Source organism: Chiloscyllium punctatum, chromosome 27, assembly GCF_047496795.1.
Source record: "Chiloscyllium punctatum isolate Juve2018m chromosome 27, sChiPun1.3, whole genome shotgun sequence".
In the NCBI taxonomy this organism is placed as follows: Eukaryota; Metazoa; Chordata; class Chondrichthyes; order Orectolobiformes; family Hemiscylliidae; genus Chiloscyllium; species Chiloscyllium punctatum.
The window spans coordinates 25,429,086-25,447,480 of NC_092765.1; the positions used below are offsets into that span (position 1 = coordinate 25,429,086).

The window sequence follows — 18,395 nt, forward strand, 5'->3', positions numbered from 1 at the left end:
CTTGCTAGCCACAAGAAATTCCCAGTGATTTAACCAATTTTGAGTAGTGCAACCACGGGGTCACCAATCTCCTGCTCTGAACCAATAGCAAAGGCCACATACTTACAAAGAGGTTTGATGACCTCATGTACCATGTGAGACAGTTTTCCAATGAGCAAGTGACTAGCTGGAGATTCTTCAGGCACAGAAGTCTGGTTGAGCCGACACTCTTTCGGGCCTCACTTTGAACCACAGAACCACAAGTGCGGTGCAGCCTACATCTCAAGACTGCACCTGAACCTCAGTGGGTTTATTTTTTTTAAGGCAGAGGCCACCCACCACCCCTTCTCAGCTGGACCTCCGCACATTTATGGTAAGCGCTACCCCCCATTGAGGGACTTCATTGAGATGCCAGACTTCTACTGCTGCTGCTTCTTCATAATCGCTCTTTATTTCGAGTTCCTGCATATAGCTCTTGCTAAAGTTTGTGGCTGAGCATTCCTGTGGCAGTATAAACCCAGACTCTTGGTTACAAACAGACACTCAGTTTCCTTTGGGATTTTTCTGCTTTCTCTTGCTTATTTCAGTGTAACGTTCTAAAGAGTGACAAAGGGAAAAGAAAAAAACCACAAGGACCAAGAGTATCATCTGCAACGGACCATGGCATCTAACAGCATATTCGATTCATTTACAACCTATTCACAGACCTACTTGCGGGGTAAGTACAGGTCTCTTTTGTCTTTTAAGGCAGGAAACCTCACAGTCTAAGAGTAATCTTTTTGAAGATGTATCACTAGTTCAATTAAGTTCAGTGCAGTGCAGCTTTCCAATGTATAACTGGCTACAAGCTATACGACAATGAAATGGAACAAGTCAACATGCTTAAGCGCATTGGTATTGGACTCAGTGAATTAAAGTTTTCACCAGCTTTGGCATTTAAGAGTGGATTTGTGGCTTCACAAGACAGAGGGGTGGGAGATGTGACCAACAGCACAGTGATCAAATCATTATTTTCCAACTCTTTGCTTTGTCATAAACTTATAGCACATCAGATGCAGTTTGAAGTCAGCACTGACCACAAGGATTAATCACTTTTTCAAAGCTAACATTTCCATATGTCTAAAGCTATTTATTTGCAAAAATGGTTCACCATTGTCCAAACCTCCCCCATCCCATGACCCGAATCTATCAGGGAGGCATGTTCTTTTCAGGGATTTAGATGGAATGTTTTAGCTGTAACCATATCTTGAATTTTGCTCTCGATGACCAGAAAGCAAAACTTAATTATTGCTTTAGTTTGAATGTGTTAAATTACAACTTTTCTTCAAATTGTACCATTGACTTCCTCATTTCAAACTTTGTCTGAAGCCCTGTCTTCAGCACTCTAATTGGCTGGGCTACATTTTCTTTCTCTATTAGTAGGAATGCCAAAACCAGACTTAAATTGCTAAATTGCTAAACAATCAAATATTCATTTACATTTCAGAGATGGTAAGTGTGAGGCACTTTGCAAAGTGCATTTTATTCCCATTGCACATTTACAAGCTTACTAATTTTGATAGGCTTACAGATTAATGTGGGAAATTTTTTTGGGGTTGTCATTTACTGAACAGCAAAACCCATCTTAAGAGTTGGATATTCAAGAGCAATTCAAATAAAAATTATTACATGAACATTATATTCATTAAATGGAAATATTACATGCTCATTTGAAAATCTCAGGTACCAATTTCAGCTTCCTTGCTTTTCAGCTGTGAGCCATGTTCTAACTAAACTTTCTGTTTGGGAATGTTGAAGCTTATTATCAGTTCCTTGTGTTACTGATGAGATTCTGGCAATGACACCTATGTTGTATGGCAGTTACCTTTAGCGAGAGCCCGAGCACTGTTTTCTCTGAACAGACCTAGTTATGATCTCAGTGAAAGAGATGCATTCAAGCCATGGTTCTTAAAATTAAACTTTTGTTCTCAACTTGTGGTTCAGAACATGCAATTGTTTTACTCAAGAGGCCAATTATAACTTTGATTGGTGCAATTCGCTCTGCAAGCTTAATTTGAACCATTTCTCCCCAGTGTATCACTGTAGCCTCTAACTCTTTTCCTTTGATAGAGTATGAGAATGCATTTGTCAAAGGGCGAACATATTTTACTATTGAACATTGCTGCAATATGAAAGCAAAATTGCAACCACTTGAAAACAAAGAATAGAAATAGACTATCAAAGACAGGAACAGAGGGTAGGGTGATGCCATCATCACACCATTGATGTATCTGACATTTTATGATTTTTGTATAATTAAAGTTATATTCAGTTCACTACCGTATATATCTTATAAAGCTACCACTCTTGATAATCATTGTGTAAAAGCATGCTAAAGTACTTGTTTCACAAAACGTTACTTTCTTTTTGCAATCTGCTTTATGCTTGAATTACAAGGATAAGCCAATGTCAAGGTTGGTTGTCAGTAACTGTGAAGATTCTGTTACCTCAATCACCCAAAAACCCTGGTCAAGGAGGAAGTATTCTAATGGTGGCATTACTGGTAAAATCCAGAAAGGGAAATGGAGAAAATTAATTTAAGGTTCGCAAAAATTTACACTAAATTCAAAATGTCACGAACTTGATTGCGTTTTGTTCAGTTCTGATGCAAATTACATTTTCTGAAAAAGTACTTCAGTTCATTATGTTGAGCATGAGAATCACGAAAAGCAAAGACTTAATTAAATAGCATTCCAGATTTAAAGAGAATTCAACGGACATGTGGGATTTACAAGAGTTTAGTTACCAATAGCTCATTCCACTACTTCTGACTAACTTCCAGATACCTGCTGTCTCCATATTACTCTGTCTCCACAAGTAACACTGCAGTGCTCGCCAACTTATGGGCACCCTGTTAACAGGAACATTCAGTTAAAATAAGACTTCTGCCCACTAACAGGGTGTTCCCATGGAGAAGCTTCTACTGTATGCACAACAGAGTTGCAGATTCTTCTGTTCTATTCCATTCAAAGGCTGCCGGTCAATTCTTCCACAAAATGATGTAAAATGAGCTTCTATGAAATGGCTTGGCATCGGAAAGTTGACAAAGACTAAGATGACAATTTTTCAAACACTTTTGTGCAGCTCAGCACAAATTGTAACTAAATATCACAGAACAGCTCATAAACATCTTGGACGTAAGCATTTAAAGAAGGAGGGGGCAGTCTGCTTCACTTGAAGGAAAGTCAAACTCTAAATGTGGTCTGCAGGCCCAGTGTTCTTAATTAAAGGCAATACTTTGCCAAAATAAGTTACAGACTATTTAAGAAAAAAAAGTACAATCATTTTAAAACCTCCGACTTTTCCTATGATCCAGATGTGAGCATTGGGGAAGGTCCTAGAACATTCATTTAATTCCAATTGGCAAAAGGCTACAATTTACTAAACACTTGGAATTTTCTACACAGCTGTTGAGCAATTAGAGACCTGGGAAAAATATTCCTTTTGAAAAGAGTACTTAACATTTATTGTGGATGTATACATTAAAAGATAAAATATCTTTAGAATGGAGATAATCCTTTTGAAGGTACAGTTGTAGAGGACAGGCACAAAATCAGACTACACATCCCTTTTTTTGACTGTAGATATGAACACATGATAATAGTTTATATTTACTTTATAATTTAATTTGTTTTTGTTTTTGCTGAGAATAATTTGTAATGTGGGTCGTATGGACACAAATTGTTTGACACTATCCCAATTACTTGCTGAAAGCCAATTATAACATTTCATGTCGTGTCCTGTAATGATTTAGGACCCAAAGCGAAGTTAGATTAGGTATACAAAATTACAACACCGGCACCTCCAAATCAAAGCTTGATTAGGTATCACAGTGTCAACCACTTGCGAGTAATCCTGCAAGAGTTAAAAACAATGACTGCAGATGCTGGAAAGCAAATACTGGATTAGTGGTGCTGGAAGAGCACAGCAGTTCAGGCAGCATCCAACGAGCAGCGAAATCGACGTTTCGGGCAAAAGCCCTTCATCAGGAACTTTTGCCCGAAACGTCGATTTCGCTGCTCGTTGGATGCTGCCTGAACTGCTGTGCTCTTCCAGCACCACTAATCCAGTAATCCTGCAATGCAGAGTCTTGCAGTCTTGAACATGCAAATTAGGACAGCATAGTCATGGCCAACTACTGCATGACATTTTAGTTCTTAAGCCTGCCTAGTTATTCATGGAAGGTGCAGTCAGGATGCAGCCTTCACAACCATTATTTAAATGGATCGTCCTCTCTGTTAAGGTAAGTCCCTAGTTCAGTCATCTTAGGCTGGAAGGATTTTAGCTGACTTGGTGGAACTTTAACACATATTCAATCTACTTTATGAAGGCACGCGTTATTATTACAATCATAACTCTTCACAATTGCTGTTGTCCTGGTGTTGTGCTGGGTTCCCCCCTTAAGGCTGCTAGATGAGGAACAACAGCACCAACAAGAAATAATCTGCAGAGCTGTATTTGCTGTATGAAGAGGGAGAAGGATGTCCGGCTGCAGGAGGCTGGAGGTTTCCATGAACCAAACATCATATGTCAACCTCACTGATGAACTGAGTATTTGTCCACAAAGGTAGTGGTCACGGAGATAAGTCACCTGTTGCAACACAAGCTCAAGTCCCAAACCAGGGTATGGACAGCACTGCTTGTGGCTGTCACTGTCACTGTGGCTCTGAATTTCTCTGCCACGTGGTAATTTCAAGCTGCTATGGGTGGTGTCAGCCAACATTCTGTGCACTGTTGACTCAGGGGTATCCCTGATATTCTCCACTCCAGGAGAAACAATATCCTATCCTTTCAGATGGAGTTAGCAAAGCAAAATGGGATGGTGAGGTGTTATGCCATGATTATAGGCTGTCCCTGAGCACAGGGCTGCATCTACACCACCTTACATGCTCTGTATATCTATTTTGACTGCATTCCTTTAATACATGACAACAGGTACATAATGCAGGTCTGTGCCTGGCTTCCTCACAGTGGTTTCATCCTGAACCAGAACTCAACACTCCCAATGTTTCATCCAGAACATTAAGCACTAGTCTGGTTGTTAGGGGATAGTGGTAGTTGAGTGGATGAGTAGGAGAGAGCGATAGGCCTTCTCCTGCATCATGCCTTCTGTCAGGAGCCTAGACTCAAAATCTAATGTGTGCTATATTTGGAGTCGGGGAGGTGAGGCGGAGTAGCAACGTGACTGTACCAATAGTCCAGAGTGCCAGACTACATTCTCTGAGAAAATGAATTTGAATCCCACTATGACAGATGAAATTTGAATTCAAGGACAATCTGGAAGTAATAGCTAGTCTAATAGCAACTATTTAACCATTGTTAAATATTATAAGTACCATCTGTTTTGCAAATGTCCTTCAGGGAAGGAAATCTGTCATCATACCCAGTATGGCCTATATGTGACTCCAGACACAGAGCAATGTGGTTGACTCTTAGATTCCCTCTGAAACAGCCTAGCATACCATTCATTTCATAAGCTATTAGGACAAACAATAAATGTTGGCCAACCCAGTGCAACCTACATCCCATGAATTAATTTTTAAAGCATCCATCAATGCTCTAAATACCATCAATTTTGTTCAGCAGAGTTCCTCAGTTTTGACCATTAGGAAGAATTCTGCAATGCAGAGTCTCAAGCTTTTGAAATTCACAATTAACATCTACAACCTTCATAAGATTGCCCTGATCCCTTGGAATCACCAGGAAAAGTAGTAGAAGCTTTGGAATAATGAGCAAAATGAAAATGGCAACGTAGGGAATTAGATTGGGGAGGGGAGGAATTTAAGCTCACTCTCAGGGAGCAAGTAATAAAAATGCGATTCACCTAAAAACTACCAGATACCTTTGCTTCAAGGTCACCATTTGAGGTTATTGGACTTGTGGCATTATAACAATGTGCCATATGCAGTAGTCTTCCACTTTGTCTTGTCACCTATCTGGAGATTTTCCTCTTCCCATCTTTCTAACCTCAAATAAAACAATCATCTCCAACCACTGATTGACTACACCCACCAGATGTAAAAACTGAGAATCTGAGGCCCCTCATGCCAGCTATTTCAGGCAAGTCTGAAATGTCCACAACAGAATATGGAGTTCAGTAGTCAAAGTCCCTTGGATACAGACTGCTTTTCAATAATGTAGGGCACTTCATTCTCAGAGCTGCAATTGGGCAAGTTGCCAAATGAGAAGTGCAAGTAGCATTGACAGGGATGTAATAGCATTGGTAGCCCATCTGTTAAATGCTAATGGGGCATGGGATTTCACTTCTTAACAGCACACATATGTTTAGACGTAGGATTTGCACATCACATCAACTTGGTCCCCAGAGATTATTTTCTACCCTAAGGATTCATCAACATGACTGATTCCTCATGACTGAACTATCTAACCACATTTGCTTTCATAATTCATTTTCAGACAATTGTTTTCCAAGAACAGTTGAGTTCTAGTGACTACTATGTTTCTCTACATAACAATGTTTTCAAAGAATGGCTCATGGGATCGCTCCATGCATCAACAAATTTATTCAATGTAGTTAGTTGGATAGGACTGAGACCAACTAACTCAGCATTAACTAACTCAAATATCAATACTGGGATCTTCCTAGTTTGCATGCTTTAGCAGTTTTATTTAATGAGCAACTGAGCAATAGATGTGGGAAAATGCATATGGCTGAAACCAAGTCTTTGTTGAGTTGGTATATCTCATAGTAAGGAGTCAATTTCATCTTCACAAGAGAAAATAAATTTGCTAAGAGAAAGAACAAAGAAAATGAATGCTTCCATAACAATAACTCCACTGGCATTCTACACAAAAACAAGACAACGGAATCCTTCCTATAACATTAGAAAAATGACCCATTGTTCAACATAATTTTTCATCCAAGTTTATGTTTTGCTCACACATTGCTTGAAGTTTAACCATTGGACAGCAATCCTGTTATAAAATAACCAGTCAGTAGAGAAAGGAAGATGTGTACAGCAAAATAGCAATGAAAAGAATTAGGGGCCTCGACAAAAAAACAACAAGATTGAGACAAATAATCCAGTAAACAAGTTGGATTCTGTCAAAATGTCCAAGGATAGTTGAAAAGTGAGATTTCTGGCCAGATAATTAGAAACTTCCCTTGTTTTTCCTCATATAAATGGAACCCTTCAAATTATTACTGAATTCATCCAGAGGAATTGGGCTCTACACAAGTTGCTAATTGTTCTAAACAGTCTCTCTTAGAAAGTACTCTTGAGTAGAAAATCGACAGTGATAGGTATATAGGCACAGGCAAAAGATTGAAACGTTAAATTTCAGAAGAGTTTGCAAATAATTATAATAGTGTCAGAAAAAACTCATTCTTCACTCTATACCATAAGTTTCAAGGAAACTTTTGTGAGATAATTTTCTCTCAGCTAGATGTGAGACACTTTTGTAACAAATTGTTCCCTCATAGAGTCATAGAGATGTACAACATGGAAATACTCCAACTTGTCCATGCTGAACAGATACTCCAACCCAATCTAGTCCCACCTCCCAGCACCCGGTCCATATCCCTCCAAATCCTTTCTATTCATATACCCATTCAGATGCTTTTTAAATGTTGCAATCATACCAGCCTCCACCACTTCCTCTGGCAGCTTATTTCATACATGTGCCACCCTCTGCATGAAAAAGTTGCCCCTTAGGTCTTTTTTATATCTTTCCCCCTCACCCTAAACCTATGCCCTCTAGCTTTTGACTGCCCAACCCCTGAGAAAAGACTTTGCCTATTTATCCTATCCATGCCCTACATGATTTTATATATCTCTATAAGGTCAACCCTCAGCCTCCGACACTCCAGGGAAAACAGCCTTAGCCTATTCAAACTCTCCTTATAGTTCAAATCCTCCGACATCCTGCCAACATCCTTGTAAATGTTTTCTGAACCCTTTCAAGTTTCACAACATCTTTCCGATAGGAAGGAGAGCAGAATTGCACGCAATATTCCAAAAGTGACCTAACCAATGTCCTGTACAGCAGCAACATGACCTCCCAACTCCTGTACTCAATACTCTGACCAACAAAGGAAAGCATATCAAACGCCTTCTTCACTATCCTATCTACCAGTGACTCCACTTTCAAGGGGTTATGAACCTTCACTCCAAGGTCTCTTTGTTCAGCAACACTCTCTAAGACTTACCATTAAGGTGACCTTACCTTACTCATGAACATGAAGATTATGGCATCACCCACCTTCATGTTTATACAGAATGTTTAGACATGTCTAGAAGTTGCCTGAACTCATAACATGAGTAAAGGCATAATGAAAAAGAAATTAAAGAGATAAAACAAAAGAGGTAAAATATACAATATCTGATGATGAATTTCGTATAGTTTGATTCCATTCATTTAGGTCAGTAACTAACATTAGATTAAATTTTTTTTTAGATTACTTACAGTGTGGAAAGTGGCCCTTCGGCTCAACAAGTTCACACCGACCCGCCGAAGCGCAACCCACCCACACCCATTCCCCTACATTTCCCCCTTCACCTAACACTACAGGCAATTTAGCATGGCCAGTTGACCTAATCTGCACATTTTTGGACTGTGGGAGGAAACCGGAGCACCCGGAGAAAACCCACGCAGACATGGGGAGAATGTGCAAACTCCACACAGTCAGTCACCTGAGGCAGGAATTGAACCCGGGTCTCTGGTACTGTGAGGCAACAGTGCTAACCACTGTGCCAACATGCTGCCAACATGGGCAACTTCAGTCATGGGATAAAAATCATAACAAACATTTTGTCATGTAATTCACTGATTCACAATATCACTAAAAATAAAGTCATTAAGTCATTTTTTTCATATTGCAAAACTAACTGTGAATCTCTTCTGACACCAATTTTTTGAAAATAAAATCATACCGTGCTCGAAATATTAGAAATGCAGATTACAGTTAAAATGATTAAAGATATATCGTTGGTTAATTCTTGCTTTGCAACAAGTCAAAAATGCACTTAAAAACTGATTCCTAACAATTTAATTATAAGTTTACAAAAGAACATCTTTACAGAAATTTAAATGCAAAGTTATTCATTCATTTGCCTAACTCTCATTAGTAAGATATTGGATTGTTTTTCAAATTGTTTATCTATCAAGTCTGACTCACATTGCAATCTGAATAGTCCCATGAAGGGAATAAAAATTGCAGTTGCATTTATTCAGCTATGCAATGCTGTAATTTTAATAGTCATAACTTTGCTGACAAGTTCTTACTAAAAATGTCACCTATGGTATAATCTCTATCCCTAAAGGCTGATTGAGGATCAATGACCTATTACTAATCAGTTTATGATTTGGAGATGCCGGTGTTGGACTGGGGTGTACAAAGTTAAAAATCACACAACACCAGGTTATAGTCCAACAGGTTTAATTGGAAGTACACTAGCTTTCCAAGTGTTGCTCCTTCATCAGGTGATAGTTCTACACTATGTACAATTGGTGAAGGTTGTACAGTCTGTGAACAGAAAAATAAACAAATTAAATGACTTTTCTCTAGTCTTGCTACATTATTAAGGCACCCCATAAAACCAACAGCAATTTGTATGTTTATGGTGTTTCTAATATAGAAAGCCATCTCAAAGTCCTTTTCAAAGACATGAGGAAAAGACATGTTAAAATAAGGAAGGAAGGTATGGAGGATGACTGAATCTCTGGTCATTAAGATAGGTTTCAAGGAGGGAATTAGAGGAGGAGGGAAATTGAATTACAGAAAGTAGGCCCAAGGTGGTTGAAGCTAAATTTCCAGTCGTAGGGCCAAGAACAGAGGAAATATCCAAGAGTCAGGTCGAAGAAAGGTTTGGCTTGTGGTGCGATTGGTGCATGTAGATTTGTAGAACAAAAGAAAGTTACATGTCTGCGGAAGTGAGACCACAGAGATAAGTCATGCCTGCACAATCTCAAATAGAAGAGACCTCTAACCTTCCTGACATTCCTTAATATTACTCCATTTCTGAATAGTCAATATGGCAATTCTTGTTTGTAGCTTCTTTGTGCTGATTTTTCTTTCTTCTTCATTGCATATATCAGAATTGATATCCAAATGTATGCATACGGCATTGATACATCGTTAGTTACAAAACTTAGTTTTGCGATGTTTGTTGCAAAATATTAAATGGTTTTAAATGATTGGGCATACACTAAGCTCACTACATGATTAATGATTTAAAAATATGAGTGGTCTTGATCCCTGAGATTCAGTTGCCTAAAGAGAACTGGCCTTGTTTGATCATTTTAATGAGCTTATTCCCTTTCCTGTATTGTTCTCCACATTCTCCTTGCAAAAAAAATGTTTGGGTCTTTGAGAGAAAGGTCAGATTTGCAAAGTCTTTCCTCAGTTCCAGACAGTGAGTAAACATTGTTAGTTCCAATGGGAATGTATCCGACAGGCATTTTACTGTGAGGAGGGAAGCACGCCATCACAGGAGAAGGATGTATGTCCTGCTAGTTAACAGTGAATATCATGCAGCTTGTCTGTTGCACTTTTGCAATGGCTGTAGACCTAAATCTGTTTGCATTCTCAGACAATTGTCCGGATTGGTTGAATATGGGGGAGTAATTAAAACATGTGCAGTAAAATGGCTTATACACTTCAGCTTCTTTGCACAACCTATTCTTCTTTCAATTAGCTACATCCTGTTATAATGCTTTAACTTTGCTGCCTAGTGTTGGTTGTTCTAACCATATGAATTTGTTATTGTAACTGATGGCTGTAAATTTCTCCACTCTTGCCTTAGAAAATCCCCACATTGGAACTTGCAAAGAGTGGACCAAATTTTAGCTCTAAGTTCAGAGAGGCAGGAGAGGTCCCAGCTCCTCAAGCTTGACGTTTTACAATGGCTGCCCACACTTCACATTTTCTGTCTGATGAGGAATGGCAAGTTAGTTTGAGAGTCTGGCCAGGAGCTCTAAGAAGAACAGAGGTTGCCTCTGGTCCCCAAGGTGGACAGGCGGAAAAGCCTGCCTGGGCACTCTGGCACTGTGCTCTTCATTAAAAATTAAGAATAAGAGATAAAACTTTGTTCCTGTTCTCATCCCTGAATTCCCATACTACATCTGTGCCAGCCTGTGCCACTTTATGCATTGTACCCACTCCCATTGCCCCATACCCTCCATTTCAAGCTCTCACACTGTATCCACACCCACCCATGCCTCCTGAGTCTCCTTATGCCCATCGTCCTATTTCCTCTTGGCGCCTTGTACCTCTATGATGTGATGCCATTCAACATCAAGGGTTTATTGTTAAATACTATCTTGTTGGAGATGCTCATTTTTTGGCCCTTGTCTGGCGTGAAAATTGCTTGCCACTTAAAAACTGATACCTCGGTGTTGACCAGGTCTTGCTGTATATGAACAAGGATTGCTCCAGTATCTGAGAAGTTGCAAATGGTGCTAAAAATTGTACAATCATCAGCAAACATCCCCACTTCTGTCTTCACGTTGAATGGCATCACAATTGCTGATTTCCCCATGATCAACATCCTGGGAGTTACCATTGACCAGAATCTGAACTGGACAAGCCAAGTAATTACTTTGACTATAAAAGCAAGTCAGAGGCAAAGAATTCCACAATTCCATAACTCCTCTGTCTTTCCAATACCTGTCCATACCCTCAAGGTTTAAAAGTCAGCAATATGACTTTTAAACCTTGAGGGTATGGACTTCCCAACAGCACAGTGGGTTTTTGTACACCACAAGGACTACAGAAATAAGATGGCAACTCACTATCACCTTCTCCAGGGCAAGTTGGGCAGCACGGTGGCACAGTGGTTAGCACTGCTGCCTCACTGCGCCAGAGACCCGGGTTCAATTCCCACCTCAGGCAACTGACTGTGTGGAGTTTGCACGTTCTCCCCGTGTCTGCATGCGTTTCCTCCGGGTGCTGCGGTTTCCTCCCACAGTCCAAAGATGTGCAGGTCACGTGAATTGGCCACGCTAAATTGCCCGTAGTGTTAGGTAAGGGGTAAATGTAGAGGTATGGGTGGGTTACGCTTTGGCGGGGCGGTGTGGACTTGTTGGGCCGAAGGGCCTGTTTCCACACTGTAAGTAATCTAATCTAATCTAATGATGGAATATTATTCGCTTGGATGGATGGGTGCAACTCCAATAATACTGAAGAACTGTGACACCATCCAGGCCAAAGCAACCAGTTTTATTGTCGCCCCACCCACCATGTTCAACATTAATTTTCTGCACCACCACTGCACTGTAGCAGTACCAAGTACCATCTACACAATGGAGAAAGTGAGGACTGCAGATGCTGGAGATCAGAGCTTAAAAATGTATTGCTGGAAAAGCGCAACAGGTCAGGCAGCATCAAAGGAGCAGGAGAATCGACGTTTTGGGTATAAGCCTTTCTTCCTGAAGAAGGGCTTATGCCCGAAACGTCAATTCTCCTGTTCCTTTGATGCTGCCTGATCTGTTGCGCTTTTCCAGCAACACATTTTTAAGCTCTTACCATCTACACAATGCACTGCAGCAATTCATGAAAGATTCTCACATCAACATTTACCAAATCAGTGATCTCTGCAGTCTAGAAAGACAATTGCAGCTGGAGCATGCAAATCCAACCTCTTGTACATTTCCCTCTAAGCCATACACTATCTGGACTTGGCACCAACTCAGTGTTTCTACACAACCTCTGGATCAAAAACTTGGATGTCTCTTCCCAACAGCACAGTGGGTTTTTGTACACGACAAGGACTACAGAAATAAGATGGCAACTCACTATCACCTTCTCCAGGGCAATATGGGATGGGAAGTAAATGCTGGCCTAGCCAGCAATGCCCACACCCCACAAATAAATAAATGCATTGATTTTCTGCACTCTTTACAGACCAGCATGCCAGTTTCATAATCACAAAGGGTGCCTTAGTTCCACTAAACAACAACTTAGGTCTACCAGAAAGCAATGTAACTCCACCAAAGGTGTCCCTGAACCAAATCCAAAGGGTACTTTACCTCTCCAAAAGACAACCCTGACTATCCAAAAGAAATGAACTGTGAACACAATGGGTTTTCACTGATCTCATCTCTAAATTCCAGGTTCCATACTCCAGAGAACTCCAAAATCTGATTTCAGTGGAGGCAGCCTATGGAGACACCCATAATAGCGAGCACCCCAAATCCTCAACTGAGGGCAGGATTCTCAATGTCTTCCAGCTTTCTCAACTTCCACCATGGCAAAAATCTGGGCCTTTCAATTCTGTAGGTGAAATATGAGTCTGAATAGGGCATTAATGTAGCTGGAAAAGCCATTCATTATTGATAGGGATAATGTTCTGGGATTGAAGCAAACTCATGACTGTTTGGAATATAATCATCTCTAATTTTGGTTTGTAAATTAACTCTGTTTCTGTTGGTATTTATGTGAATTGGGAACTTTGATATGTATATTACTTTGGTTTGGACTGGTACAGGATGACCTGGTTATAATTTATAGTGACTGCCAGGAACATTTGTATCAGAATGACTGGAAATGAGAGTCTGGCATGTTCATACTTCATGTATTGGGCATGTCTGATTCTGTCTCCAGGAATGAATACTGGGAATGAATTGTTAATTGGGAGGAAGTGAGGACTGCAGATGCTGGAGATCAGAGTCGAAGAGTATGATGCTGGAAAAGCACAGCTGATCAGGCAGCATGCAAGGAGCAGGAGAATCGACGTTTCGAGCATAAGGGTTTATGCTCGAAGCTCATTCCTGAAGAAGGGCTTATTCTCGAAACGTTAATTTTCCTGCTCCTCAGATGCTTCCTGACCTGCTGTGCTTTTCCAGCACCAAATTCTTCAACAATGAATTGTCAATGCCAGGAATAAATGTAGGGCTCCTGGTATTAATTCAGGAATAGAGTACTATGTATAAATCCCATAATGTGGATTTCAATCTTAAAATAGAAGTTCTAAGGTTGCAGTTTACTTTGGACTTTGAAACCATTTTGTTCAAAATAGTTTATTTTGCTTATTTATTCTCATTTTTATAAACTGTTTTGAAGACTTTATAGGATAGAAAAAACAGGTAGGCCCTTACAAGACTGACTGTCATGTAAAAAAAGGAAAAAACTAGCATGGCAAAAAAAAAACAGTTTGTACTTCACAGCACAAATAGTTCAGGAATTTACCAAGCAATTGTGAGTCCACCCTCAATTAATGTGACCTCATTGCTTATGCAAGTGAATTTTTTTTCAACTGACAGGGTCAAGGATGAAACAAGGATCTGTATGCATTCATACTATATGTTGTTAGAGTTAGGTTAAGATCAAAAAGATCAATAAAGCATGCATTTTACAATTCTAGCTTCCCTTGCATAACTTGGCCCATGCAAAAAGATACATTGGCAACCTAACCTGCTCAAAGAGAATTATTCAATGGAGATTATTGTCCCACAATTGTTATTACAAGTTTTTTAAAAATTATCCATTGGATTTTGATGTAATATTTTTCTCCTGCGCTACTAATACATCTTCAATTTTTGCATTCTCAAAAAATTGGTCATGTGTCAGCAATATAATAATGGAATAATTTTAACAGCATATACTGTTGTGATGATGACTTGCAACAGCAAAGAAAAGTCTTAGAAAGCAGCAAGATTTGCCATTCCCAATTGTTATCCAGTGTGCCCTGTTGTAAAGTGGAGTTTTGAGGACTGATTTGAACTCAGTTCTATTATTTGTTACTCTGTCAGATAATTGGAGTTTGTAGGGTCATTGGAGGTTGCACTGGGAGATTTCAACTTGTTTGGCATAAAGAAATTAATTCACAATGTGTGAAGAATTTAATTTCCTGTAAAGTTTTACTTCATTAACAATATTGGAAATAAGCAATTCCATTGCAGCTTCAACCCTCAATATGAAAATTCCTCCTGTTGCTCAAGGAGCATGGAGATCATCTCATTCTTTTCAATTCCTCTCATATATATTGGAATATATATTGAAAATATATTGGAAAATGTCAGTACAATTACTTTTATGGAGATGGGCTTCAGACTTGGATCCTATGTCTCTCAAATGATGCACATGTCCTTTAGAGTTCTACTTAACCAGTTCACTATTCCTAACTAATCATCCACATCTCAAAATCCTATTGCTAAAAATGGAATGTTGCTCCCTGCAATGATGTATATGCGCTTTATATACAACATATTTTAGTCTGCAATGTGTGCAGAGGGAAAATAGATAATGCTGTATAGGTAATCAGAGATTGGTAATGACTTCTAAAGTAAGACAATAAATTAAAAGGAAATGATTTAAAAACAAGCTCGCCTTCTTTCTGTAGACCTATAAAAGCTGCTATTTCTGCATTATACAAGATCAGAACACATAACAGTTCAGAGGATGGTGGCAGATATCTGATAAATAATCAATGCGCCATTTTAGAAAGTTTCACATTTTAATCAGATTCCAAATTCTCTGAGTGAGTAAATTTGCAATATTAGTCTGGTGGTCTGAATTTTCATTTGTGCTGAGTTACAAGGCTTCAGGTGAATTGATAACGAATGTGCTGAAATAGGGTTTAGCACTCTCAGCCTAGGGTTTCTAAATAAGGTCCAATGGTCCCTGTTGGACCTGGGGAATTTTGAATACTGATTCAGAATGAAATGAAACCCGTCTGTGACAGCCTGCACTAAGTCTACACCATTATACGAGAATTATATTTGAAAAGGGGCATTACCATGGATGGAATTTAATGCTCTCCCCCCCCACCCCATTTTCAGTCAGGGGGGTTTATTCTCAGCACCTGAGTGATGGACACAGCAGCAGGAAGCAGTGTTAAACTGAAAAACACCTCTGCTCTTGCTGTTGACCCCTTTTATTGCCATCAGACCTCTGTGGCTTGTGATTGAATGATGTTCGTACCCCTTGGAAGGATGTCATCCGGTTACAGCCACCATTTTCCAGATGTCATGGCCCTTCAGAACAGTGATTAGCCTCTGATTTGGCTGGCATCTCTTGCTGGGCAGGATTTCTACTTTTGGCATCTGTGATGTCGGAAAGGTCTGCCATCTTATCCAGTTAACAGTCCGAGGGAGGCTCTTCCATCAACCAGGCAACAAGCCATTTCACTGGCTCTCCAGCCATCAGGCAAAATATCCATGGCCTCCATGAGGAAAGCATATGTTTGTGACCAGAATGGAGTTATTGTGGTAAATTGGCTCAGTTCAAATTGTCCCAAAATGAATGAAATCAATTCTTATTCAAACTAAATTCCCTTAGCAAATCATTAAGGCAATTAATCCTTTCTAGTACAATGTTTGAACTCTACTTTCATGGGAATTTTGATGCATGTTACATGGATAGTCCTGAGCAGTTAAAGATTTCATCAGTCTGGAACAAATGAAGGATTTTATAATGAAGAAGCTGCGAGCATTAAAACTTACTAAACAAAATAACATTCTGAGATGATATTCTACACTACAGCCTCCCTTGTCAAAAATTCCAAAAATTGTTGCTAATGATATCAAATGCCACCCCTGTCTTTAGTGTTTCATGTAATATATAAAATCAAACTTAAGTCATTGAGGTAGTGGTTAGATGTCTGTCCTCATTCAGGTTCTTATCAATTATTGACAAGCGTGTGGTAAATTATAATAGCAAGAAGTTAACCAAGGTGTTAAACCAGCAATCTATTTAAAGCATTAAGAAGTTATCATCTGCTCATTTCCATGTCAAAAGGAGTAATTTCAATACATTCACAAGGAACAGCACAAATGAAATCATTCCTGGCCAAAAAGTTTCAACATACCAAATTTGTTGACATACATTCTATAGGATTCTGAATCCTTCAAGAATATTGTGTTACTATCAGTTCAGTAAAGGTAATCAATATTTTCCCAAATTCCTCGAAAAGGTGCTTTCTCATGTTTAATTTAGAGGTCTCTTTCAGTAGTAAGTCGGATATTTCTTTTCCTCTCTAGGATTTTTGCAATGTTGAATTTTACAGTCACTGATATCATTGTTTGGAAGTGAGGCAACTTCTATTTATATTACTCTGCCAAAGCACTCACAAGTCTTTTTAACTGAAGTTACAATGCCATATTATTTTATATTGAACCACTATTTTGTACTAGCAGAAAGAACGACTTCCATCTCATCAGCTTGGGCTAGACTTTGAGTGACAATTCAGGGTGCAGCATGACTTAGCTTTTATTTTGTATCCTTTTTTTTCCCTTTAATCCCACTCTCAGAAAAGCACCATCTACTGCAACAAAGCAAAATTTTTATTTTCAGTGTTAAGACACCCATAGCAAGTCTACCAGATACATAAAATTACATAGGAGACGTGACACTGAAAAAAGCCATTTGGTTTAACCAGTCTATGGCAGTGTTTATGCTGTACTCAAGTCTCTTCCCATCTTTCCCAATGTGAATTTATCACCATAACATGATATTCCTTCCTTGTCTATCACAACCTTAAATGCATCTACACTATTAACTTGAACCTCTCCCCATGGTAGTGAGTCCACATTCTTTCTACTCTTTCAGTCAAGGCATTATTTCTAAAATTCTCTATTGGCTTTCTTAGTGACCATCTTATACTGGCTCAGTTATGATTGTTCCTACAAGAAACATTTTATCTGCACCCACACCATGAAAATCATTCCTGTTTTAAAAGTCTTCTGGTAAGTCATATCACAACTTTCATGTTTTCGAAAGTGTCTTGGTCTATCTATACTTCCCTCACACAATTTGGGTATCATCCCTATAAATGTTCTCACATCCTCTCCTGTGCTTCTCTGCTCTCAATTCTTATAATATGCTGACCAGAACTGCACGTGGTACTCTCGGCCCCAGATGACCACAAAACAAAGAGACTCTCCGTCCTGACAAAAAAATGTGGTTAATCCTCGAGAACTCAAGGTCTGACCCAATATATGCCGCATCCAACAATCACATGGCAGATTTCTCTAAGTCCAGGGCTTTCCTACCTGGTTCCCAGAGAATAGGCTAGTTGTTTCCATTTAAATCTGATCTTGGCATCTGCACTGTCTGTAATACAGAGTGTGCAATGCAGACCAGGTCCATGCCAGTTTCAGTAAATTTAATCTGAGGAACCAAGATGAAGTACCTCTGTGGATGTGGCGCCAGGACACCTTAAATTAATTTTATTGTTAAATTGCTGCACAGTGCCAATACAATGGAGATAAACTTTGTGGACTGGAGTGGTGGTGGAAAAGCACAGCAGTTCAGGCAGCATCTGAGGAGCAGGAAAATCGACATTTCGGGCAAACATCGATTTTCCTTCTCCTCAGATGCTGCCTGAACTGCTGTGCTTTTCCACCACCACACTAGTCTAGAATCTGGTTTCCAGCATCTGCAGCCCTTGTTTTTACCTAGATAAACTTTGTGACCA

The 18,395-nt window shown here is 39.4% G+C and overlaps 1 protein-coding gene across 2 annotated transcripts in view; it reads left to right on the forward strand.

Moving 5' to 3' along the window:
- Positions 1-318: 318 nt before the first annotated feature.
- The window catches only part of runx3 (RUNX family transcription factor 3), a 154,827-nt gene continuing 136,750 nt past the window's right edge, over positions 319-18,395 (forward strand). For both annotated transcript variants that reach the window (XM_072548353.1, XM_072548354.1), the window contains exons 1-2: positions 319-352; positions 567-697. In XM_072548353.1, coding sequence (XP_072404454.1) covers positions 640-697 — 58 coding nt within the window. In that variant the 5' untranslated portion in view covers positions 319-352; positions 567-639. The remainder of the gene's footprint in view (positions 353-566; positions 698-18,395) is intronic.